The sequence below is a fragment of the Salvelinus sp. IW2-2015 genome, linkage group LG17 (genome assembly GCF_002910315.2).
Source record: "Salvelinus sp. IW2-2015 linkage group LG17, ASM291031v2, whole genome shotgun sequence".
NCBI classification, from domain to species: Eukaryota; Metazoa; Chordata; class Actinopteri; order Salmoniformes; family Salmonidae; genus Salvelinus; species Salvelinus sp. IW2-2015.
In genome coordinates this window covers 29,455,025-29,481,584 of record NC_036857.1, presented here as the reverse complement: position 1 = coordinate 29,481,584, position 26,560 = coordinate 29,455,025, and the positions used below count along the sequence as shown (strand labels likewise).

The following is a 26,560-nucleotide window of genomic DNA, read 5'->3' as shown; positions in this document are numbered from 1 at the left end:
TTGTAGCTGTTATTGTAGCCCAAGAATTCGCTGGTAGACCTCTTCAGCTAGCCGGCAGATGGGCCTAGCTCGAGGCTAGCTCAAGGCTAACTGGTGCTTGCTTCGGGACAGAGGTGTTAGCCAGTAGTAGCCACTCGGTTGCAGCTAGCTAGCTGTGATGATACGGTGTAATTGTCCAGAGCTTGCGTCAGAATCCGGTGATGTGGTAGAGAAAAAGCAGTCCTATATGCTCTGGGTTGATATCGCGCTTGCAGACTGGCAGGTATTGGCCCGGTATTGAAGCTGGCTGTGCCGAGTTGAGGGTGAAGACCGCAGCAGTGGCTAACTGACTACTAGCTAGTAGCTAGTTATCTGGCTAGCTTCTGATTGGGGTTACGGTTCTAAAGTATAAAAAAATAGCAGGTCCGTACCACATTGGGTGAGGCGGAATGTAGGAATGTATATTCAGTTCCTAGATGGAAAGTAAAATTAAAATATATACGAAATGTATACGAAAAATACGAAGACTATTACACTGGACAGGACAAAACAAAGACTCGTCCGACTGCTACGCCATCTTGGATTATCTCGCTTAACTGGTCCCCCGGTCGAGCTAAAACAAATGTACAAACATTGGGTTTAGGTCACCTGGGAACTATAAGTCATGGTCTAATTAAGGCACTATGATGGATACTAAACTAAATGATCCAATGATGTCACCGTCATTATCCTGCCTGCCTGCTCAACCCTCCTAACCAACCCCTGTGTGTGTTTCAGTCTATCCCTCCCTAGAGTCTGATGAGGAGGGCCATGCCAACAAGGCCAAGATGAAGAGGAAGAAAAACTGGGACGACACTCCTTGGAGCCCCAAAGGTACTCACTACTCAACTTAAAGTCACTGAGTGTTAGACAGTGGACATGTTTCATGACCAAACCGACAGCGAGGACATTTGTTGATACTTAGTTGAACATGTAGTAACCATCTGTAGCGGACTCTCCCAATAAAGTGTTACATATCGTTGATTAATTCTGCTAACAATATTTTCTTGTTTCCTCAGCCCGGGTAACCCCCACCCTGCCAAAACAGGAGCGCCCAGTGAGGGAGGGGCCAGAGTGGCATCTGTAGAGACTGGCCTTGCTGCAGCTGCTGCCAAACTGGCACAACAGGTGAGATGAGAGGAGGGGAAATACTTTTGGTCATGTAGTGTATGTGGACACCTGCTCGTCCAACATCTCAATCCAAAACGATGGGCATTAATATGGAGTTGCCCCCCCCCCCCCCCCCGCCCTGCTGCTATAACAGCCTCCACTCTTCTGGGAAGGCTTTCCACTAGATGCTGAAACTTTGCTGCGGGGACTTGCTTTCATTCAGCCACGAGCATTAGTGAGTCGGGCACTGATGTTGGGAGATGAGGCCTGGCTCGCAGTCGGCGTTCCAATTCATCCCAATGGTGTGCGATGGGGTTGAGGTCAGGGCTCTGTGCAGGCCAGTCAAGTTCTTCCACACCGATCTCGACAAACCATCACTCCAGAGAACGCGTTTCCACCACTCCAGCCGACGCTTGGCATTGCGCATGGTGATCTTAGGCTTGTGTGCGGCTGCTCGGCCATGGAAACCCATTTCATCAAGCTCCGACGAACATTTATTGTGCTGACGTTGCTTCCAGAGGCAGTTTGGAACTCTGTAGTGAGTGTTGCAACCGAGGACAGACCATTTTTTTACGCTCTTCAGCACTCGGCAGTCCCGTTCTGTGAGCTTGTGTGGCCTACCACTTCGCGGCTGAGCAGTTGTTGCTCCTAGACATTTCCACTTCACAGTAACAGCACTTACAGTTGACCTTCGGCAGCTCTAGCAGGGCAGAAATTTGACAAATTGACTTGTTTGAAAGGGTATCCTATGACGGTGCCACGTTGAAAGTCACTGAGCTCTTCAGTACGGGCCATTCTACTGCCAATGTTTGTCTATGGAGATTGCATGGCGGTGTGCTCGATTTTATACACCTATCAGCAACGGGTGTGGCTGAAATAGCCAAATCCACAAATTTGAAGCAGTGTCCACATACTTTTGTATATAGTGTATGTTAGGGGGCAGTTTGGGACAAGTTCATGTTCTGAGAGAGGTAGGGCAGGTAGCGGTAGTGCCCTTTACTAAATCTTACACATATTGAAATACATTTTGAAGGCTCCTGAGTGGCGCAGCAGTCTAAGGCGCTACATCTCGAGGCGTCACTAATGACCCTGGTTCGATTCCAGGCTGTATCACAACCGGCCATGATTGGGAGTTCCCATAGGGCGATGCACAATTGGCCCGGTGTACGCCGTCATTGTAAATAAGAATTTGTTCTTAACTGACTTGCCTAGTTAAATAAAATAAAGATGAGACAATCACCAAAAACGGACAAATGAGAGCCAAATGTTGAGATGCTACCCTCTGAGGAGCTAGGGAATATGATTGAATGTCAACTGCTGTCTAATATTTCTATTGTTTATTCATCCAGGAGATCCAGAAACCCACCAAGAGGAAGTACACCAAAAAGCCCCGCCCCGTTGCCCCACCACAGCCACCTCCTCAGGCTGAGCCGTCCCCTCCCTCCCCCCCTCTAGCCCCGGAGCCTCCCACCCCTGACTTAAGCCCTGAGCAGAGGGTGGAGTGCTACTCTGCCAGCCTACTGGACCATGAGTACACGGCGGGCCCTGGGGGCCCCAGAGGGAGTGCGGCTATGGCTCCTGGGGTGTTCCTCACCTCCAGACGACCCTCCCTCTCCCCCCAGAACAGCAGCACTTACTCCCCCTCTGCAGCCTCCCCCGCTGGGCTAGCTAGCCCCGGCAGCGCTGGAGCTGGTGGAGGTAAGTACATAAGTGCTTGGGGTAATTGTCTTGCTGGAAGATCCACTTTTGGCCAAGTTGCTGCCTCCTGGCAGAGGCAACAAGGTTTTGGGCAAAATGTCCTGGTACTGGTAAAAGTTTGATGCCGTTGACCTTATTTTCTGTATACGCATCCTTCTTTCAACGCCAAACCAACCACTGGTGTGCGTGGCCAAAGAGCTCAAGCCATTTCAGCCTAAAACCTGGTTGCCTCTGCCAGGAGGCTGAAACTTGGCCATAAGTGGATCTTCCAGCAAGACAATTACCCTAAGAACACATCAAAATCCACAAAGAAATGGTTAATTGACCACAAATTCAACATTTTGCAATGGCCATCTGTTTCTGGACTTGAACCCAATTGAAAACCTGTGGTTTGAATTGAAGAGGGAAGTCCATAAGCACCGACAAAGGATATCAAGGATCTGGAAAGATGTTGTATAGATGAATGGTCTAAGATCCCTCCCAGTTAGGGCGGCAATTGGGGCGGCAGGTAGCCTAGTGGTTAGAGCATTGGACTAGTAACCGAAAGGTTGCAAGATCGAATCCCCGAGCTGACAAGGTAAAAATCTGTCGTTCTGCCCCTGAACAAGGCAGTTAACCTACTGTTCCTAGGCCGTCATTGAAAATATGTTCCTAGGCCGTTAAATAAAATATGTTCTCCAATCTCATAAAATATTTTAGAAAAAGGCTCAGTACCGTTATCCTCGCAAAGGGGATGGTGCTGAAGTATTGGAAATAGGGGTGCCAATAATTTGGACCTCTATCTTTTGAGAGAAAACATATTACTTGTTAAAATCTCTTTCTCTGAGCAAGTACATAAGTATAATAATATACACTGAACAAAAAAAACAACACGTAAAGACATTTTTCATACACACAAAAATATAATTTTCCTCATTTTGTGCAGACATTTGTTTACATCCCTGTTAGATTATCTTGGCAAAGGAGAAATGTTCACTATCTACTAGACAGGTGTGGCATATCAAGAAGCATGATCATTACACAGATGCACCTTGTGCTGTGGACAATAAAGGCAACTCTAAAATGTGCAGTTTTGAGACAGATGTCTCAAGTTGAGAGCGCGTGCAATTGGCATGCTGACTGCAGGAATATCCACTAGAGCTGTTTCCAGATAATTTAATGTTCATTTCTCTACCATAAGCCGCCTCCAACGTCGTTTTTGAGAATTTGGCAGTGCGTCCAACCAGTCTCACAGCCGCAGACCACATGTAACCACGCCAGCCCAGGACCTCCACATCTGGCTTCTTCACGTGCGGGATCGTCTGAGGCCAGCCACCTGGATAGCTGATGAAACTGCGGGTTTGCAGAACCAAAGAATTTATGCACAAACTGTCAGAAACTGTCTCAGGGAAGCTCGGCTGCATGCTCGTCGTCCTCACCAGGGTCTTGACCTGACTGCAGTGCGGCGTTGTAACTGACTAGTGGGCAAATATTCACCTTCGATGGCCACTGACACGCTGGAGAAGTGTGCTCTTCACAGATTATTCCCGATTTCAACTGTACTGGGCAGTTGGCAGACAGCGTGTATGGCATCGTGTGGGCGAGCGGTTTGCTGATGTCAACGTTATCAACAGAGGGCTCTGTCAATGATTGGTAGAACAGAGATACCGTGACGAGATCCTGAGGCCCATTGTCATGCCATTCATCCACTGCCATCACCTCATGTTTCAGCATGATAATGCACAGTCCCATTTTGCAAGGATCTGAACACAATTCCTGAAAGCTGAAAATGTCCCAGTTATTCCATGCCCTGCATACTCACCATACATGTCACCCATTGAGCATGTTTGGGATGCTCTGGATCGATGTGTACGACAGCATGTTCCAATTCCCACCAATATCCAGCAACTTCGCACAGCGATTTGAAGAGCAGTGGGACTACATTCCACAGGCCACAATCAAAAGCCTGATGCGAAGGAGATGTGTCGCGTTGCATGAGGCAAATGGTGGTCACACCAGATACTGACTGGTTTTCTGATCCACGCCCCTACTTTTTTAAAGATCTCTGTGACCAACAGATGCATATCAATATTCCCAGTCAGGTGAAATCCATGGATTAGAGCCTAATGAATTTATTACAATTGACAGATTTCCTTATATGAACTGTAACTGAGTAAAATCTTTGAAATTGTTGATTGTTGCGTTTATTTTTGTTCAGTGTAATCTTCCCTTTTTTTCATACACAATATAGTTTAGACATCATGAAAATAAATTAACCATTTTTTGGGGGGTCTAACTCACAGCTGACTGAATGACGACAATGCAGCGCAGCAGCACACAGAAATAGAATAGGCTTGCCTCATCTAACCCTGGCAATTTGACTGGTTAACTAATTCGTACACTCACAATGGCTGCCTGGTATTGTGATGCAATATTTTCCATGGTAATGTGAATGTTCATTCAAATTATGTTTAACTGATGTGCCTCATGCAATGGAATGTGTTTTTTGTAATGTCAGTTGAGTTGAATCAGCAAATTACAGCATATATTTTAGCACATATTTTACTTATGGGTACACTCGCAGTGGATGTGGTAAAGAGGTCAATCAAACTCAGCCAAAACAATGGAATTGCCATGGAAACGCATGGGGGGAAAGGGCCTTGGGGTAATGATCCCAACTCTCCTCATTGCCCCCAGCAAAATTAGTCTACTTTTAGGCTATTGTTAGTGTGTTTCACATTATTTCGAAGTATAATGCTTGTATGGTTGTCAACCCCAACACATGTTCATGTCATTGTTACCGATCAACTACATTCGTTAAAAATGATTTTGACCACCATCAACCATTTCTGTATGCTAGCTATGCTAACCATCTTATACAAACGTTAGTTAGCATTTAGTAGTCACTTCTACATGTTATATAGCAAATATATCCAAATTGGACTGAAGTAAGCACATTGTGGGCCTGTTACAGTACATAAAACATTAAGGTTTTGGCAAATATCCACTATGTTAGATCAGATTTGTTGAATGTTCTCCAATCTGGTAAATGGAACTTCTGCGTTCCAATGACTCCTTTACCAGGTCTATGGCTGCCAGTCCACCCATTATGCCATCATAGAATGAGGACGTCCATTCTATTAATTATATTTCTGTGGCGGCACATGCAGTCAGTTGCGGAAGAGAGGAGAAAATGTGCGCCCCCCGCCCAAACAGTTATTACGGTGACAGCGGTCATTTGGTTGACCAATTACCATCATCCAAAATTCCATGATCGTCACTGCCCTATATTTCTGCTCATCTTAATAAAGAATAAAGGGTGCCAATAATTTCGGTCATGACTGTAGAAACACACTGGTAACTTCACAGCACATAGACATGAGTTCAGGGGTTTAAGATCTTTCTCTGTCACTGTGACGCATTTCTTTCATATCGATTCATTTTTTTCATTATTTGAATAATAAATGTTTTTATCCAATTTGAAAAGGACTGTAATTGGTAAAACTTGCAGTTTACATGTACAAATTATCCTCTTTCCCTAAAAGCATGATGGTCATTACTTTTCTTTTTTTTTGTCCCCACCGAAAATCAATCGGAGATCGACTCAAGTTTGAGTCATGGGATTTTTTGTTGTTGCTGTAACCCCTGTGAGTTGTGTTCATTAGGGAACACAACAGAAAACATTTCAGAGCGGAAAATGAAAATTACCTGTCCAGATAATCCCTCCCTGTTTCAGTCTGTTTTCCTCCATTTGGTGTCTAATGAACAGGATTCACAAATGTGACAAACTGTTTTCTTACCCATTGCCTTATTCCTTCTTTCTACCTCCATCTCAGGGAAACGTCCAAAGAAAGGACTTGCAACAGCAAAACAGAGACTAGGAAAGATTCTGAAAATACACCGCAATGGAAAGCTTCTCCTGTGAGAGGTGCTTCGGGGGATATGGACAGATGGAGGACAGATGGATGTAAATTAAAGAGGACCTGAAAGACATGACTGCTTTAAGAGAGACTGTTTATATTTTTTAATCTATAATTCAATTTTTTTTCATTTGGTATCTTCACCTGCACCTGTCATCCACTCATGTTCTCACTCTATACCCCTTTCCAGTCCTCTTAATAATTCAGAATAGATTTAATTTATATTTTGTAGCGCTGAAGTAGTCAGCATTCTGCTTTCACATTTGGTATTATTCATACTTTGATATATATACACACACACACACACACTACCGTTCAACATTTTCCCTGTTTTTGAAAGAAAAACACTTTTTTTTTTGTCCATTTAAATAACATCAAATTGATCAGAAATACAGTGTAGACATTGTTAATGTTGTAAATGACTATTGTAGCTGGAAACGGCTAATAAAAAATAAAAAAATGGAATATCTACATAGGCAAACAGAGGCCCATTATCAGCAACCATCACTGCTGTGTTCCAATGGCACATTGTGTTAGCTAATCCAAGTTTAAAGGGCTAATTGATCATTAGAAAACCCTTTTGCAATTATGTTAGCACAGCTGAAAAATGTTCTGATTTAAAGAAGCATTAAAACTGGCCTTTAGACTAGTTGACATCAGAAGCATCAGCATTTGTGGGTTCGATTACAGGCTCAAAATGGCCAGAAACAATTAACTTTCTTCTGAAACTCATCTATTCTTGTTCTGAGAAATGAAGGCTATTCCATGTGAGAAATTGCCAAGAAACTTTAGATCTCGTACAACGCTGTGTACTACTCCCTTCACAGAACAGTGCAAACTGGCCCTAACCAGAATAGAAAGAGGAGTGGGAGGCCCCGGTGCACAACTGAGCAAGAGGACAAGTACATTAGAGTGTCTAGTTTGAGAAACCGATGCCTCAGAAGTCCTCAATTGGCAGCTTCTTTAAATAGTACCCGCAAAACACTAGTCTCAACGTCAACAGTGAAGAGGCGACTCCAGGATGCTGGTCTTCTAGGCAGAGTTGCAAAGAAAAAGCCATATCTCAGACTGGCCAATAAAAAGAAAAGATTAAGATTGGCAAAAGAACAGACACTGGACAGAGGAACTCTGCCTAGAAGGCCAGCATCCCAGAGTTTCCTCTTGAGACTAGTGTTGGCGTTGAGACTAATGTTTTGCGGGTACTATACTGAAGCTGCCAGTTGAGGACTTGTGAGGCGTCTGTTTCTTAAACTAGACACTAATGTACTTGTCCTCTTGCTCAGTTGTGCACCGGGGCCTCCCACTCCTCCTTCTATTCTGGTTAGGGCCAGTTTGCGCTGTTCTGTGAAGGGAGTAGTACATAGCGTTGTAAGAGATCTTCAGTTTATTGGCAATTTCACGCATGGAATAGCCTTCATTTCTCAGAACAAGAATAGACTGATGAGTTTCAGAAGAAAGTTCTTTGTTCCTGGCCATTTTGAGCCTGTAATCGAACCCACAAATGCTGATGCTCCAGATACTCAACTAGTCTAAAGAAGTCCAGTTTTATTGCTTCTTTAATCAGAACAACAGTTTTCAGCTGTGCTAACTAACATAATTGCAAAAGGGTTTTCTAATGATCAATTTGCCTTTTAAAATGATAAACTTGGATTAGCTGATAATGGGCCTCTGTAGATATTCCATAAAAAATCAGCCGTTTCCAGCTACAATAGTCATTTACAACATTAACCATGTCTACACTGTATTTTGGATAAATTTGAAGTTATTTTAATGGGGGAAAAAATGTGCTTTTCTTTCAAAAACAAGGACATTTCTAAGTGACCCCAAACTTTTGAACGGTAGTGTATATATTGAGGAGCATGTAAGCATTTAGTTGGTCATGCACCGCTCAGATCAATTGAACATGTATGGATCAATTTAATTGCTATATGATCTATCTAATCATTTAACCCATTAAACTTACATGCAAGAAGCATGTATTCATCAAATTGACAATGAAAAATGTCAAAAATTTGTAGTTGATGATTTATAGTAAAACAATTCTTTGATTTTATTATGAAACTCATGATATGACCCGTTCTTCACTTGACATGGGTCTCTATGTGGGTGTGCTTGAAGTCAAAAGAGGTGAAGGTTTTAAATGGGTAAATAAAATATACATTTCTTTCCAGACAATTCAGCCAAATGGGATTTTTAGAAATTATTTAATCAGTTTGAGATGAACTCATGTTGTTTTGGATGACTTACTTTTAGATAGCTTTTTATATGTATTATGTGCTAGTAGGCTTGCCTCCCATCCACCACTTTACAGTTGTGTTCACATCTATGTTCTCAACTCACTTTCGACTCTAGTTTACTTTTTTATTTCCACAAACTTAGGTTATTACTTCTATTCACCACCCAGGTGTTTACTTTTCTCTTGTAGATAGCAACCAAACCTTTTAGAAAGGGGATCTCTTCACCAGAATTTATGTAGATATTTTAAAAGAAATGCTCGGTGTGCTAATGACCCCAAGAAAGATTTAACTTGTGTTTTTTATTGTATTCATTTAACTTAGCCTGGGTACCAGTCTGTGTGCCATCATGTCACTCCTTGTCGTGGCAGGTCACATACTGGTACCCAAGCTACATTTAACTCACTTCTGGATGAAGTTCTGTGTTTTTAGATGTGTATATTTTGGAATTTATATAGCCACCCAGTCAAAACAGTACTGTCATGATATGAAGAATCTGGTTCCTAATCATTTTCAAATCCACCATGGTTTGTATTCAAGTCTTTAGTAGTATAGACTTGAGCCAGCAGTTGTAGGTTGTGTCCCAAATGGCACCCTATTCTGTAGTGCACTACTTTTGAACATAGCCCAATGCGTTCTGGTTAAAAGTAGCATACTATTTTGGAAATGTGGTGCTGTTTGGGACGCAACTGTAGAATGACGTGTTTTATTTAAGGAATGTGCTACACATATAGACACAGTTGTAGTGTGCTGTCAGGAAGCGAGAGATTTGATAATGATTCTGATATGTACATCGTTGTAATTTTGTTTTTATATAGTTCAAAGGAGAAGTCTTTTTGTTGTTATTGCTTAACATACCTTGTATAAAATACATGTAATTTGGAAAAATGTTTGAAATATTCAAAGTTTTATTTGTATGCAGTAATAATTATGTAATTTTTAGTTGGTCATGTATTGTTATAATGGAATAATGAAGTTCCTGATTTATCATTTAGTATTAATAATATTTCGTCTTGTGTCAGTGTATATGTTAGACGTAAAAAGCATTGGCCTGGAGGAGATAGAATATACTTTTGTTATTCATTTTGTTGCAGGTTTTGTGTTTCTTCTCTCGTTCGATATCAAGGTTGATTCTGTGGGTGAGGCGCGCCCTAATTGGAGTCATCTTTGTTGGTCAGGGTGTGGCACCTGTTGCCTCGTTAATTAGTCGTTAGTTTCACCTGTGCTGGCACAGGTAATATTTAAGAGCTGCAGAGCCAATGCTCTAGTTGGCAGGAGAGATGTTTAAGTGTTTGACCGACGTTTGTCGTCCTCTTTTTAAGTTAAGCCTTTTATCTTGTGTTCTCACCTTTGGTTAGCGCCGCTTACTTTTAACTCTGTATTATAAGGTGGTGTGGGTTTTTATTTAGCCTTTTCTGGGGTGAATTTATTGTGTACTCACGGTGGGTGTCTTTCAGAACCCTGTTTCTTGTTGCTAGTTAACTTTCAATTGACACCCCCCATGAGTGTCTGAGAACCTCTCCTAAAACCCCACCTGTTTCGCTTTGGTGCTTTTCCGTCTGGGTATTTTAATATAGTTCCCTTTTTGTGAGCGACGACATGAGTTTGTCTTAGTGGGAACGTAACAAAAGGGGGGGCTCGTCCGGGATCTTGTCCCAGGTTTTTTGTAGTCGCTGAAATCATTCCAAAGCAGTGGAAAGTTGCATGAACACTCACAGGATAAAACATATTTGACTGAATTGGGAACATTTGTGGGGAACCCAACTTGGGAGATACTGGATAAATGTACAAAGGCATATCTGCTCATTGCAAAACATTGACATCAAAGTGGCACCTGCCGATTCTAAAGCAGTAGTCAGAATTAATCGATACTGCTTTGGTGGAGGAGAAAATCCTCCTGGAGAGGAAACATGGTGAAAAGGGTCCTACAGGTGGTAGTGTACACCCTGTAGATGTGAAACTGCGAGAGGTAGAACGAAAGGCAAAATTGGAGCAACAGCAATTAGTTTGAGCAGGACATTCAGTAAAAAAAAAATATGGAGTAAGAAGAACCTGCAGCCAGACAAGAACAGGAATGTGAGCATAACATTCGAGTTAAAGAAGTTGAGTTAGCAGCACGCCAAAGAGGGATAGATCTTGGAAGTACTCAATCAAGTCGGGTCATCCTGCACCCTAAACAGAGTTTGAGCTCGTTCGGAAGTGCCGGCTTCCGAAGCGCCGGATGTATATTTTACTCAGTTTAAGAGGATTGCAACGTCCCTAAAATGGCCGTGAAATTCAGATTATGAATTTGTTAAAGCTGCTATCCTTCGAGTTTAAGAGTTGTTCCCAGAGGCATACAGACAACAGTTCCGTAAATTATGAAAGACAGAATTACAAATAGCAATCGAGAGAAGTTACCTCCTACGAGGTTTTGCTTTTTCCCCAGACAAGGATCAGCAGAAAACTGCTGCTTCATATCAACCCGTTTGTCATTACTGCCGAGTGAAAGGACATATTCTGTGTCCTAAATTGAAACATAAATATAAAAGAGAAAAATACGTTTCTTCTTGTGGGAGCAGTCCTTCCAGTTATCAGAAAAGTACCCTGGAGTTCTCCGCGTGTGCTATTATACTTGCTATGTCTAAGAATATTGCAGAGAGCAAGTGTAGTGTTGGAGGATAACAGCAATCCCACTAAGTTCGATCTATGAGAGATTTGTGTGGTCCTGATTTCGGTGAACCTCTTGCGTTGACCGCTCCTTTGAAAACCCCAAATGTGAGTGAGTTTGTAGGACCGCTGAAATAAGAGGGTCCCTACAGTTGACACTTCAAAGTCTAGGAAGCAGCTGATTGCTGAACAGAGAAAAGATGCTTCCCTCATTATTTTTGCTGAGATACATCCAGAGGAGTTTGATGAAGTTTGTGTGGGTTACGTTGACAGAGATGGTGTTCTGCTGAGGAAGTGGTGTTCCCCACTTCTGGGCAAGACGATTGGCCCAGTGTATCTCAATTTGTCGTTCTAGTTACGCTTCGACAAGAGAGCGTCTTGGGGTTAACAAGACGTATGACCATATCTTGGTTAACTTCTGGTCTGGAACAGGATATTTTGGTTTACTGTAAATCTTGTCACGTTTGAAACTGAAAATCTTGTCACGTCTGGAACAGGATATTTTGGTTTACTGTAAATCTTGTCACGTTTGCCAGGTGATGGGTAAACCGAACAGTGCCAGTTCACCTTGCACCTCTGTTTTTGACTAACCTTTCAGCAGGTTTATTGGTTCTTTGCCCAAAACAAAGAGTGGTAACCAATTTCTCTTAACCATGTGTGCTGAAGAAAATCCCAAGTTAAGTTACTACGGACATTGCAGGAGTTTCCCTTTGAAATCAGACATGTCCATGGTAAGGACAACTTTCAGATTTTTTTTAAAAAGGTGCGCAGTCCGTTTTAGTTTTGTGTTCTGGTGCACGTTTAAAAATATATATTTTAATGAATGGCTGTTTTGTTAATGATTTATGATTGTTGCAGTGTTGAGAGGTAGTTAACGCTGTGTTTATATTGGAGAAAGTGATGCATTTAAATTGTGAAATTAGAGCTTTCTGTTGGTTGTGAGCAAACTTTTCCAACAAGTACATGGAATATACTTGTTGACTAAAGCAGGAAGGTGTTACAGGCTTTTTTTTAATAGGTTGGTTCTGTATGGGTGTGGCGCACGCTTATTGGAATCATCCTTGTTGGTCAGGATGTGTTGCACCTGTAAATCAGTTGTTAGTTTCATCTGTGTTGGCAGGAGAGATGTTAAAATTGCTAGACTGTCTTCCTCTTTAAGTTTGTGAATTCAAAACCTTTTATCTTTGGTTAACTCCATATTATAAAGTGGTGTGGGTTTTTATTTTGGTTTCCCTTTTATGGGGCGAATTCAGTGGGCACTCATGGTGGGTGTCTTTTAGGACCCAGTTTCGTGTTGCTAGTCAACTTTTAGAGGACAGCCCATGAGTGTCTTTGAAAACCCCTCTTAAAACCCCACTTGTTTCGCATTAGTGCTTGTGCGTGGCTCATTTGTTAGTTCCTTTTTGTGAGCGATGACGTCATGAGTGTAATTAGGTGGAATGTAACAATTTCATGTGTGCTCAGCAGTTGTTCACCAGTACCAAAAAGGCCCCATACACACTCAGGTTGTACAACTGATGTACAAACGCATTTGATGATACAACTGATAATTTTGTGATACAACTGTTTGTCTTTACACAACCATTGTTTTATTTATTTCACCTTTATTTTGACAAGAATTTAATGCTGAGACCAAGGTCACTTTTCCAGGTGAGCCCTGTTTAGCACAATACATATCAATATACACATTCTGTAGTAATAAGATCCTCTAACAGCTAGCCTTCTGAAATGTCCTAGAGGCAGCAATTCCTCCAATTTTAAAAGTGCATTGGGGATCATTAAGGTGCAAAAAAACAAAAAGCAGATCTAGCTAACTCAGTGGAGATCAAAGGGAGACCGGGTCTGGTATCTTGTAAGTTAACAATAAAGTAAGGTACGCCACAGTTTATACAGGAGGGCTTTATAAATAGAGTGCAATGCATTGATCTACAAGGCATTTAAGAGTGTCAGCCTACTTTCAGATACAGAATGCAGTGATGTGTACTCAACCCATTGCCCGTATTAAAGCGTAGTGCGCTATGATAAACTGTGTCCAATGGCTTCAATACAATCTAAAGCCTTCGATAGGTCATTAAACAGGGCAGCACAGTGCTTCCTCCTATCCATAGCCTTTACCACATCATTTAACGCCAAGGTTGCAGCAGAGTGTGGTGTCTCCACATCGCTTCCGTAATAATAATTATTGTGCAGAAAAACATTCCACAACTTGTGTCAAATGTGTTCTACATCAGTTGTACAATTTGAGTATGTACGGGGCCAAATAGTGCAACTATTTAATTTAGTGGGCCTGTACTGTTACATTGTTCGTGTTATTACTATTTTCTCTGTGGTAGACCTCTTACACCAGATCTGGGTTCAAATACTATTTGAAATAATTTAGCTGTGCTTGCCTGTTGCAATGGAACCAATAGAAAAAGTCTAAATAGTGCAAACCCTACCCACCAAACTTGGGACTCCAGGCAGGCTAAAGCAAATGCTCAAAGTATTTGAAAGATTACAAATAGTATTTGAACTCATCGGATTTACTACACCATTACAGCTTCTTAACTGAACAGATTGTGAAATGCGCATCATTGTTGACACTATCGCAACACTGGGGTCGTGTTCCCCTGCTCAGACTTTGCATGCATCAGCCAATGGTTGCGTGCACGTCATCGACTGCCGTCAGGCACCAGATTGCTGTAACATGTGGTTAGCTGATACAACACCTGGATAGGTATTTTATGTATGATCTGGCATGCATCAGCAGGGGTAACACAACCTGTATGTTCTCAAGATGGTTCTGACTGCTATTATCGTAATGATATAACAAGGAACATTTTGCATTGTATTAAAATCCTTAAGAGTCTATTGATGCACCTATGCGTCAATCTAAGTAACAACTTTTAAAAATCTCAATTAAAATCCATCAGTTTAAGCTAGAGATATGTCAGCCTGCCGCATCTGCGGTGGAAGGTGGCCGAGCTACAGAGGTGTTTGTCAGACCATGAGACATCCTGAAAACGATTCTTCTCACAAAAATGTTAGTGTTACAAACTAATATGACCCCCACAGGTGTCACGAGATTCGTGTGAAGGCAACCCATACAAACGAATGGAAGTATGGAGGTAGTTGTGTGCCAACAAAAATAAGGGGTTAAATGTGTCCCAAAAAAACAAGTGATCCATGTTTTCACCATCTTAAAACAATTACATATGTTAGCTTAGACCCCACCCCCATCTATTTTGGACGTACAGTGCGTTCGGAAAGTATTCAGACCTCTTGACTTTTTCCACATTTTGTTACGTTATAGCCTTATTCTAAAATTGATAATTTTTCCCCCCTCAATCTACACACAATACCCTATAATGACAATGCAAAAACTGTTTTATAGAAATTTTTTCAAACAAAAATAAAGACATTTACATGAGTATTCAGACCCTTAACTCAGTACTTTGTTGAAGCACCTTTGGCAGCGATTACAGCCTCGAGTCTTCTTGGTGATGACGCTACAAGCTTCACACAGCTGTATTTGGGGAGTTTCTCCCATTTTTCTCTGCAGATCCCCTCAAGATCTGTCAGGATGGGGAGCATCGCTGCACAGCTATTTTCAGGTCTCCAGAGATGAACGATCGGGTTCAAGTCCGGGCTCTAGCTGGGCCACTCCAGGATATTCAGAGGTTTGTCCCATTCCAGTGTTGTCTTGGCTGTGTGCTTAGGGTCGTTGTCCTGTTGGAAGGTGAACCCTGGTCCCAGTTTGAGTTCCTGAGAACTCTGGGACAGGTTTTCATCAAGGATCTCTCTACTTTGCGCCATTCATCTTTCCCTCAATCCTGACTAGTCTCCCAGTCCCTGCCGCTGAAAAACATTCCCACAGCATGATGCTGCCACCACAATGCTTCACCGTAGGGATGGTGCCAGGTTTCCTCCAGACGTGATGCTTGGCATTCAGGCCAAAGAGTTCAATCTTGGTTTCAACAGACCAGAGAATCTTGTTTATCATGGTCTGAGGGTCTTTAGATGCCTTTTGGCAAACTCCAAGCAGGCTGTCATGTGCCTTTTACGGAGGAGTGGCTTTTGGCTTGCAACTCTACCATGAAGGCCTGATTGGTGGAGTGCTGCAGAGATGGTTGTCCTTCTAGAAGGTTCTCCCATCTCCACAGAGTAACTCTGGAGCTCTGTCAGAGTGACCATCGAGTTCTTGGTCACCGCCATTTTGATTAATTGTTCAGCAGTCTTATGGCTTGGGGGTAGAAGCTTTTAAGGAGCCTTTTAGACCTAGACTTGGTTCTCCGGTACCGCTTGCTGTGCGGTAGCAGAGAGAACAGTATGACTTGGGTGACTGTAGTCTATCTTAATTTTTTTGGGTGTTCTTTCACCCCTTCTCCCCAATTTCGTGGTATCCAATTGGTAGTAGTTAGTCTTGTCTCATCGCTGCAACTCCCGTACGGACTTGGGAGAGGCGAAGGTCGAGAGCCATGCGTCCTCAAACACAACCCAACCAAGCTGCACTGCTTCTTGACAATGCCCATACAACCCGGAAGCCAGCCGCACCAATGTGTCGGAGGAAACACCGTACACCTGGCGACCGTGTCAGCGTGCACTGCGCCCGGCCCGCCACAGGAGTCGCTAGTGCGCGATGAGACAAGGATATCCCTGCCAGCCAAACCCTCCCTAACCCGGAAGACGCTGGGCCAATTGTGTGCCGCCTCATGGGCCTCCCGATCGTGGCCAGCTGCGACAGAGCCTGGACTCTAACCCAGAATCTCTAGTGGCACAGCTAGCACTGCTATGCAGTGACTTAGACCACTGCGCCACTCGGGAGGCCTGATTGGAGTCTTTAACAATTTTATTTTGCCTATCCTCTGACACCGCCTGGTATATAGGTCCCGGATGGCAGGAAGCTTGGCCCCAGTGATGTACTGGGCAGTACACACTACCCTCTGTAGCGCCTTTTGGTCAGATTCCGAGCAGTTGCCATACCAGGTGGTGATGCAACCGGTCAGGATGCTCTCGATGGTGCAGCTGTAGAACTTTGAGGATCTGGGGACCATATGCCAAATATTTTCAGTCTGAGGGGAGAAAGGTGTTGTCGTGCCCTCTTCATGACTCTCTTGGTGTTTGGAGCATGATAGTTCTTTGGTGATGTGGACAGCTCTTGACTCGATCCACTGCAGCCCCGTCAATGTTAATGGGGGCCTGTTCGGCCCTCCTTTTCCAAATCCCAGGGTCCTTAGTTTAGTGATGAGCTTTGTGGGCACTATGGTGTTGAACGCTGAGCTGTAGTCAATGAACAGCATTCTCACATAGGTGTTAATTTTGTCCGGTTGGGAAAGGGCAGTGCGATTTGAGATTGCGTTGGGTTATCTGTGAGTCGGTATGCAAATTGGAGTGGGTCTAGGGCTCAGGCATGATGGTCTTGATGTAAGCTATAACCAGCCTTTCAAGGCACTTCAGGTTACCGACGTGAGTGATACGGGGTGGTAGTCATTTAGGCAGGTTACCTAAGGTGGTCTGTTTTAAACATGTAGATATTACAGACTCAGTCAGGGAGTGTTAGAAAATGTTAGTGAAGACACTTGCCAGTTAGTCCGTGTATGCTCTGAGTACACTACCCTTGTAATCGGTCTGGGCCCCGCGGCTTTGTGAATATTGACCTGTTTAAAGGTCTTGCTCACATCGGCTATGGAGAGCGTGATCACACAGTTGTCTGGAACAGCTGGTGCTCTCATGCATACTTCAGTGTTGTTTGCCTCGAAGGGAGCATAAAAGGCATTTAGCTCATCTGGTAGGCTCGTGTCACTGGGCAGCTCGCGGTTGGGTTTCCCTTTGTAGTCAGTAATTACATTTACATTTACATTTAAGTCATTTAGCAGACGCTCTTATCCAGAGCGACTTACAAATTGGTGCATTCCCCTTATGATAATAGTTTGCAAGCCCTGCACATCCGATGAGCGTTAGAGCCGGTGTAGGAGGATGTGTGTGGAGTAAAGGTGGTTTAGAGTAGTTTTTTTCCCCTCTGATTGCACATGCTGGTAGAAATTAGTTCAAACGGATTTAAATTTCTCTGCCTTAAAGGCCCGGCCACTAGGAGCTCCGCTTCTGGATGAGCATTTTCTTGTTTGCTTATGGCCTTATACAGCATGTTGAATGCGGACTTAGTGCCAGCATCGGTTTGTGGTGGTAAATAGATGGCTTCTTGGTAGATAGTGTGGTCTACAGCTTATCATGAGGTATTATACCTCAGGCGAGCAATACCTTGAGACTTCTTTAATATTAGACATCGTGCACCAGCAGTTATTGACAAATAGACACACACCCCCGCCCCTCGTCTTACCAGACGTAGCTGCTCTGTTCTGCCAATACACGGAAAACCCAGCCAGCTCTATATTATGTGTCGTCATTCAGCAACGACTCGGTGAAACATAAGATATTAGTTTTTAATGTCCCGTTGGTAGGATAGTCTATTGTAGATCGTCCAGTTTATTATCCAATGATTGCACGTTGGCCAATAGTACAGAGGGTAGTGGTGGTTTACCTACCTGCCAACGAATTCTGTCTTCATGCTAATGACGGGGATTTGGGCCTGGACTCGATAGCAGTGTGTCCTTCATCAGACTCATTAAAGAAAAAATCTTTGTCCAGTTTGAGGTGAGTAATCGCTGTTCAGAAGCTCTTTTCTGTCATAAGAGACGGTAACAGCAACATTATGTACAAAATAATTTACAAACAAAATAGCACAGTTGGTTAGGAGCACATAAAAATGGCAGCCATCCCCTCCGGCGCCATTATATCGGTGTTGTAAAAACATCTCAAGGATGATCAATGGAAACAGGATGCACCTGAGCTCAATTTCGAGTCTCATGGCAAAGGGTCTGAATACTTATGTAAATAAGGTATTTCTGTTTATTTCTAATACATTGCAACATTTTCTAAACCTGTTTTTGCTTTGTCATTACGAGGTATTGTGTGTAGATTGAGAAACATTTAATCAATGTTAGAATAATGCTGTAACGTAACAATGTGGAAAAAGGGAAGGGGTCAATTCTTTCCGAATGCACGGTACATTTGTTTCCTTTCTTCTCTAACAGTTTTTCCAAGGACTTTCAGAGGATAGGCCTGTACCATCTTTCAATCTTTGTCATTAGATGATAATACATTTTTTGATATAACTATAAGTATATCTCTTACTAGTCATTGCTATTTACTCAATGTTTACATTGCAATGTTTTATAGTGTGGGTCACACAATTTCTCTCAGGGTTTTATTTTGTATCTATTGTGCTCATTATTATTGTGATATTTACACAAGCAGTAGAAAAATATCACAAAAATCTCAATCACATTTTGAAGCCTGAGTTAAATAGCATTTGTATTCCATGGACTGAATTGAATGTCAGGTGTTTATTCTTTGCCTTGAATGAATTTTCATATTAAGCTGAATTAAAGAATAACCTCAGTCTTGTATGTTTCAATATGATTGTCTGACTCATGTCATAATTATTGAGAAACTGTTTCTAAAGACAGGTCTCATGCTAGCAAACGGAGGGCGGCTGGGCTCATATTCACAAAGATTGTTTATTTAGGTCCCCCTGTCTATATAATCTTATTCATTATCTAAAATGCAAAACTGATCCTATATCAGCGCTCCAAGGTACACTTCCCTGCCATTGTGCCCTTGAGCAAGGCACTTAATCTCTAAACTGCTCTGCATCCAGAGGTGCTGCTTGTGACTGCCTCAACGTGTGTGTCAAGATGGGCAATAAAGTAACTGTTCAAGTATGTATTCTATTCCAAAGAGGTATTCAAGATTATTCAATAGTTTGATATACTACATCAGCTATGACCATCAGAGTAATCTCCCACATACAGTATTATGTGGAATGCACTGAACATCGATAGATCATTTTGTAGTGTTTGTATTGAAAGAAGGAAGAGCCAAGAAAATTTGGTTTTTCTATCACTGCTTGCTTGATCCCATTCAATGTTTGCCTACTGAAATGTCCATTAAAAAAAAAAATCCAATATTTTCCAGCAGCTTCATTTGACGGGCACGGGGAGTGACTCGCCAGAAGGCTAACATAGGAAGCGCCGTTATCGCGAGATTCAAACTCAACCCAGCTCGCTGGACGCTAGTGCAAGATGGAGAAATGAAATTTACACGCATCTCGGTAAGCATCTCTATGCACTTCTGCGTTAACATTGAGCAAAAGCATGATGAATTGTTTAAATTGGGAGTTTAGTGATAGTGTTGATGTGTGTTTGATAGTGCTAAGCAGGGGTCTGAATTGCGCGTCGTTTTAGGATAAAGTACGGACATTCTGCTGTGTGAACCGCCATTTTTAATTTAACCACGGACTGAAAGAGCATTGTGGTGCGCTGTGCACGCGCGAAACACATACCGGCACACACACACACACACACAACACACCCTGCGTTCTGTGAAAAGCTAGCTACATGTTTCCTGAATTTTCTGCTGTATGGGGTAAAGGCATTTGCAAGAGGCAGATTCCCTTTGCTTTGAAAATTACATTGAGTTAGTCGAGATTGCGGATGAAAGTTTACCAAGAAACCCACACCCATGTGAAAAGAGACCAGCTGCTAGTTCTGGACATGACTTGCCGGTACTTTGATTGGCAGGTCCTTTGACTGTGCGCGAGAGGTCGTTTGTTTCATGAGCCGAACAGCGAGCCCACGCGAATTTATTACGAGGAGTTAATTGATTTAGGCCAAATCAGGTCATTGGATTAATAGTAAAATTATGTATTGTTGACATTTTGGGACTATTCAGTATCATTTGAATTGTCCATGTTTTATTAATATGCCAAAAAAAAAATCTCATGAGACTTTAGATTTATATTAATCCAATTTCACAATCTGCCCAATATTCCATTTGCTACCTATGACCGTTCTCTCATACCATTCATCCTCACTGAATCAATAGGCCTACCATTCAATCTTAGTTGTTTTTTGTTCATCTATAGGTTTGGAATGTCCCCCCAGGATCCCAGCTGTCCAATCCTCCATTTTAGATGTGCTTGTTTTTATGCTTTCAGATTGTTTTAGGAGACCACACAAAACTATGCTGAGGAGGAGGAAATGGAGCTAGTGAACCGAAGAAGTTTCTGGTATTTACAAACTAGTAGTAGTATTGTGAACTACTACCATTTACAATTATTATTAAACTCTGACAATTGTTATAATTGTATTATTAGGATATTTATTTAACACTAAGAATTAGTGTCACTTGAGAGCATTCATATTCTTACATGTTTCATTTGACTATGGATTGTAACTAAAAGCCTTTTGGTTTGGGTGTCAGAAAGACATTGAAAAGCTATTTTGTCTGTGGAACACTGTTCTAGAGACCAACGTTTGTCATCTGAAATCCGCCTGTCAAATAATGTGGTTATCCTTTTTGCTGCAGGGTTTCTGAGATGGGTTCTAATGATGTAATTGCATAGGTAAATAGAAGAGGAAAACAATTGTTAATTGTATTAATCTAATACATGTTACTAAATTGTAGATGTATACATACAGATGGTATTTCCTGTCAAAATGCCAAAAGGATGTTTGCTCACCTGCTGATGTTTTGTAGCTTCAGCTTATTCAGAAACTAACACTACCCTAGTACCAGTAGTTATAGGGTGGATGTATGATGGGATGAATGAATGGTGACTTGTTGTGTAAAAAATGTTGGGGGAGGATCTAGATAAAGATAATAATTTGACATATTTTGGTTGTTGAGATCTTCCAGTTGCTGATAGGAGCTAGATAAAAGGTGCATGACAGTAACTTACTCTGGAAAATCTAAATGGATCTGTTAGAAAAAATATTAATAATCTCCACCCCATGATATATTTCTATACTGAGTTACACACAGGTTTCGAATCCTGAATGTTTCTGCAGTGACAATACAATTGAATAAAAATACAGCAGACTTTTACACAGAAATATTAACATATTTCAGCGGGAGGGAGAAATGAACGCCCCTCTTCTATCACAGGTAGCTACGTAAATTTGCCCAACGAAAACTCAAATACACCACGAACTCGCTCTGTCACGTTAGGCCCGTATGGGGGAATGATTCAGCGAGATATACGTTTCGGCTAGCTAACCAAGAGGCTAGCCAGCGCGTGTGCAGTAAAGTGCGAGCAGCTTTTTATACGCCTCACGCATATTGGAGGAGGTATGGTGGACTATAATGCTCGCATTAATCTATGAATAAAACAGATTAATTCGCGGCCGGTCGGGTCTGACTGTTGCCAGCTAGCGTGTTGTGTTTACGGAATGTGTACATTTGTGAATTGGTAAGGATGCAGGGGAGGAGAGTAAGGGCTTCTGGTGAGGCCTGGAGCTGGGCACTAGATTTGACAACAGCGTGTTCAACCATTTGAGGAATGGGGAAAATACTCGCGGTAGTGGTGGTTGAATCTCTTGTCTTTACCAGGCTAGCCAACGTATAGCTTGTTAGTTTGCAAGTTTACCACGCACTTCGTAAGATACGTCTATTGTTTTATATAGCCTCTAATCATTGACTATTGTTTTGACATCATAAAAAGCAATATTGATTGAACTAGCTAGCTAACGTTAGCCAGTTATCCCTGTCGGACAGCTAGCTGGCTAACATTAGGTACTTGGGCCAAGTGGCTAACTAGCTGCTAGCGAACCTCCCAACCGGACATTTTGGTTTACCGCGAATTTACTTGTTTTCTTTCGATGAGGTATGAAATACATATGTATGACTAAAGTTTAGCTAAGTACCTAACTTGTCAGCGAAATTGTGTGTTCTTCTCATTTGCCGCTTTAGCTAGGGAACTCCCGGTTTTTTAGCTAGTCAACAAACGTCAGCTAACTAAATTGCTAACGTTAGTATACACCAGGTAGTTAACGTTATGTTATTTCCTTACTGCAGTAACGTTAGCTAGCTAACAGTTGCCTCACTAGCATTCGGTTGATTCTGTTTTACTTTGTGTATGTTTATTTGCTAACGTTTTAGCTTGGAATAGCAATCATGTTTGTCTGATGTTAGGCTAGATTGCTAGCTTATTTTGTTACGTTGAGTCTGACCCTTGGTGGACATGCATTAGCTACCATTTCAATGCAAACATTTTCATGCTTTTGAAACACTTTCCCTGACAGGTTCAGTACATTAAACTGGAACATATTTTTGACTCGTTCTGTGTTGGAATCTTTCAGCTATGTAGTTATATTGTAATGTATATTAATATAGCTAATACACTCTTGTTCATCAAAAGAATGTATCAGCATTATCAGTATAGTTTTCAAATGTTTAGAACCAGCTGAATAAGGCCCCTGAAATCCAGTCAATTGCAGACAGCCATAGTCTTAATGATTGTCTGGGGTTTGTTGTATTCTAACACCCTAAACGGTTTGGTTCGGTTCACTATCGTTTTCACACAGTCATCTTTAAAATAACCAATCTTAGTCCTCAAGGTGAACTCTTGAGGTAAAAAAATACTAAATTATTTGTATTCACACAGCCCTAGTCTTTGAATGGGTCTCAACTCTTTTGCCAGTACACTTCACCTATTTTGTGGTCCAAGTTCTTTGCATTCACATTGCTAAGTTTCGAAAGGAACCAAAATCTTTTTCCAACATAAACTCAACCCAGAGTGCATTTTTTAGAAAGTGCAGGACAACCCATTCCATCAGAACGTGTTATCGGACAGCTAGATGTACCTACTTACGTTTTGGAAGCTAATAGATTGCATTTAGTTAAAGAATGAGAGACAATTGTAACCAGAAGATAATATTAACATGTAAAATAATAAATGGCAGAGTAACTTCAGATTAAATAATGTTGTAATTGAAAATTGTACACCCAATTTAGGCTACAGCCCCTTTTAAGAGCTAGTATTGATTTTGTACCTTATGATTCTCACCAAATATGTTGTCTTTTCACACTATTCAAACCCCACAATGGAATAAACGGCTTATGAAGCTCTTAGCCTATAGATCACATATTTAAATTAAATCTGAACTAAGAACTCTACACATTTAGTAATTTTTGTGCATCCATGACAATAGCTAATCAATATCCCCAAAGTTTTTTTTTTCTGTGAACATGCACCTCATCTTCTCTCTTTTGTGGCACAAATATGAGGATATGGCAAGGGAAATAGTGTTGCAGTAGTCTAGTATTTGGTCTGGGAACAATGACAAGCGAACCTGGGGAGCTTTGTCTTCACATTGCCCTAGAAAGGGAACCGGACCCTGGACTTCAAGCGACCCGAATTATGACCACCTCTCGAGATGGTCTAGGTTCGCTCCTGGTCCTCTTTTGAGGGTTCGGTGTTCCTTTTGGAGTGTTCACACTGCTCAAAAAATTTAAGCGAACCTTACTGAGTTAACAGAAATTTGCTGAAAGGGACCAACACCCTTAGTGAGAGTGTGAAAATGACTCCTGTTTGTTATGTTGCTCAGTGAAGTATTGGTGGACATGTACCATTTTCCTCAATATTGTGTTGATTGGATCTGCCTGGGTAACTGTCACCTCATCTTTTTGGCCTATACATTTGAACTCACATTTTGCTTTCTTTGTCAAAGCTGTATTCGGACTGTTACCTAATTGGGTATAGGCTACCCGATTGGAGTCTGCTCCACTGAGCAAATTTATTTTGTCTAGCTAGGCCCTCTGTCTCTATTCTTTTTTGAATTGTGTTGGACGAGAGACCCTTTTTCATCGGAGGAATGATTTCTTATTGTCTAACCATAACTAACACATTTTGACAAGTGTTTGAAACTATTCTCACTATTCCCTCCCAGACAAAGGAGAGAATTGTTTTGAGTCCATGATGCCTTGTTTACATAATGCTAATGACTATTTTCCTAATTTCAGGTATTGTGAATGAAACATGATGTTAAGTGGGTCTTGTCAAATTACTTACTGTAAGTGTGACTTTTACATTTCTCTTGAACACACAATGCATATATTTGATTATATTTCACAAGTTCCGTTTCAGTCTAAAATCCAGCATGCAAACTGTCCCTGCTCATTCTGTTACTGTACTTGATGTAGCCTAACTGTGTGACATGCAGTAGCAAGCAGCAGATTCCATACATACACATTCATTGTTTCCTTACAGGCTGCATGCTAATCTATCCTACTGTTCCCAACAGGAGCATCAGCTAGAAACTAGCGACAATGAAGGTCGACAGAAGCAAGTTAAAGAAAACCCCAACAGAAGCTGTGAGTATGCGTAATAATGTTGGCTCTGACTGTCTGTAGTTCCTTTTTGACCCCGCACTGTACATGTCCTGAACAGCCTTCTCGCTTTCTTTTTCGCTCTCTCCCCCACCTCTCTCCTATACACCCCCCCCCCCCCCCCCCCCCCCAACCACACCCCCCCCCCCCCCCCCCCCCCCCCCCCCTCTCTCGCGCACTCTCTCTCTCTACCACCCTCCAACCTTCTCTCTCCCATTCTCACAGCCTGCGGACTGCAGGACGCTCATAGAGAAGCTCAAGGGATGCAGCGACGAGCAACTACTGCTGGAGCTGCAGCACATCAAGACCTGGAATATTGGCAAGGTGAGCAGGAGGGAGAGACACTTAGTAAATTATTTAATGTCCTCTGGGTGACGTTCATTATCTTTGTATTAGATCACGTTATCTTAGAGGCAGTACCTTATCTGATCATGTAAATGTTTTTTTATCCACGAGCAGGCTTAATCTGGTCTGGGAAACCTTCCATCTCTGTATTTAACTGACATTACCCAGATTTTGGGGTCACCAGGGACATATCCTTATTCACCTCGGCTGCGCTCAGCAGGGCACAATATTGTGTGATTTTCCGATGTGAATATATGATGTAGAACAACATTTTCTCTAATGTAAAATAAGGAATCATGTCCGCTATATTCATAACAATTCTATCAGCAGCATTCCACAACATTTGTCTGCGGAACATGGCCTTGGTGTTTAACGCTCAATCAGCAGAACGTGGCCTCTATCTAAAGTGACCCCCAGAGTCCTTACCGGCCTCTCTCGTCTTCCCACCCCTTCAGTGTGAGCTTTACCACTGGGTTGACCTGCTGGACCGTTTCGATGGGATCCTGTGTGATGCGGGCCAGACGGTGGAGAACATGTCGTGGTTGCTGGTCTGTGACCGGCCGGACAACGGGCAGCTCAAAGCCTTACTGCTGGCCGTGCTCAACTTCACAGCCCTGCTCATTGAGTACAGCTTCTCCAGGCACCTCTACAGCTCCATAGAGGTAGTACCACCTCTACCTCCCTTGACTACGCACTTTTTCCCCTCCCATTGTATGGGTAAAGTAGGCCTCCCTGCCCAGCTCTGTTGGGATTCCCCTGCCTAAGAGTTTGCCCGTTATTGGTTTAGAGATTGACAGGTTTTTTTGCTAGAGGGTCTACTCAAGATGTTGCTTTGGGTGCCTTTGGAAAATGATCTAGGAGACTCATTGCAATAACATATCCTAAGTAAATAAAGGTTAAGTGAATAAATTCTCCTCTCTGGGTGATGCACCTGTCACAAACCACGATGGAATGAGCCAATCAGTCTCACTTTATTAACCCTCTGTCCCCCCCCCCCCCCCCCCCCCCCCCCCCCCCCCCCCCCTGCTCGCTCCCTCTCCCCCTTTTGCTCTTTTTCGCTCTTGATCTCACTCTCCCTCTCAGCACTTGACCACCCTGTTAGCATCGTGTGACATGCAGGTTGTTCTGTCTGTGCTGAACCTCCTCTACGTGTTCAGTAAACGCTCCAACTACATCACCAGACTGGGCTCTGACAAGAGGACCCCTCTGCTGGCACGCCTACAACATCTGGCTGAGGTACGGGTGTCAGAATTAAACAAACATGTTTATTAGGATCTCTTTTAGCCCAACGGGCTGATGGTACTTTATGGGTGTCGTAGGTAGACCATTGTCAATGTGTTAAGGCTTTTTAAATTGGACTGAAGGAGTGACTTAGCCTTTTCTCGTTTGCGTTCAGTTTTA

General features: G+C 42.4%; 2 protein-coding genes across 2 annotated transcripts in view; both read left to right on the top strand.

The window, feature by feature from the left end:
- The window catches only part of LOC111977024 (histone lysine demethylase PHF8-like), a 30,472-nt gene extending 17,160 nt beyond the window's left edge, over positions 1–13,312 (top strand). Inside the window, 5 exon segments of the mRNA XM_024006275.2 lie at positions 757–852; positions 1,038–1,085; positions 1,088–1,146; positions 2,478–2,826; positions 6,642–13,312. Coding sequence (XP_023862043.1) covers positions 757–852; positions 1,038–1,085; positions 1,088–1,146; positions 2,478–2,826; positions 6,642–6,730 — 641 coding nt within the window. The 3' untranslated portion in view covers positions 6,731–13,312.
- A 6,344-nt stretch (positions 13,313–19,656) lies between these two features.
- Positions 19,657–26,560, top strand: part of huwe1 (HECT, UBA and WWE domain containing E3 ubiquitin protein ligase 1) — an 82,924-nt gene continuing 76,020 nt past the window's right edge. The window contains 7 exon segments of the mRNA XM_070448071.1: positions 19,657–19,757; positions 20,643–20,714; positions 24,449–24,498; positions 24,730–24,799; positions 25,040–25,138; positions 25,615–25,821; positions 26,243–26,395. Of these exon segments, the coding sequence (XP_070304172.1) occupies positions 24,755–24,799; positions 25,040–25,138; positions 25,615–25,821; positions 26,243–26,395 (504 nt within the window). The 5' untranslated portion in view covers positions 19,657–19,757; positions 20,643–20,714; positions 24,449–24,498; positions 24,730–24,754.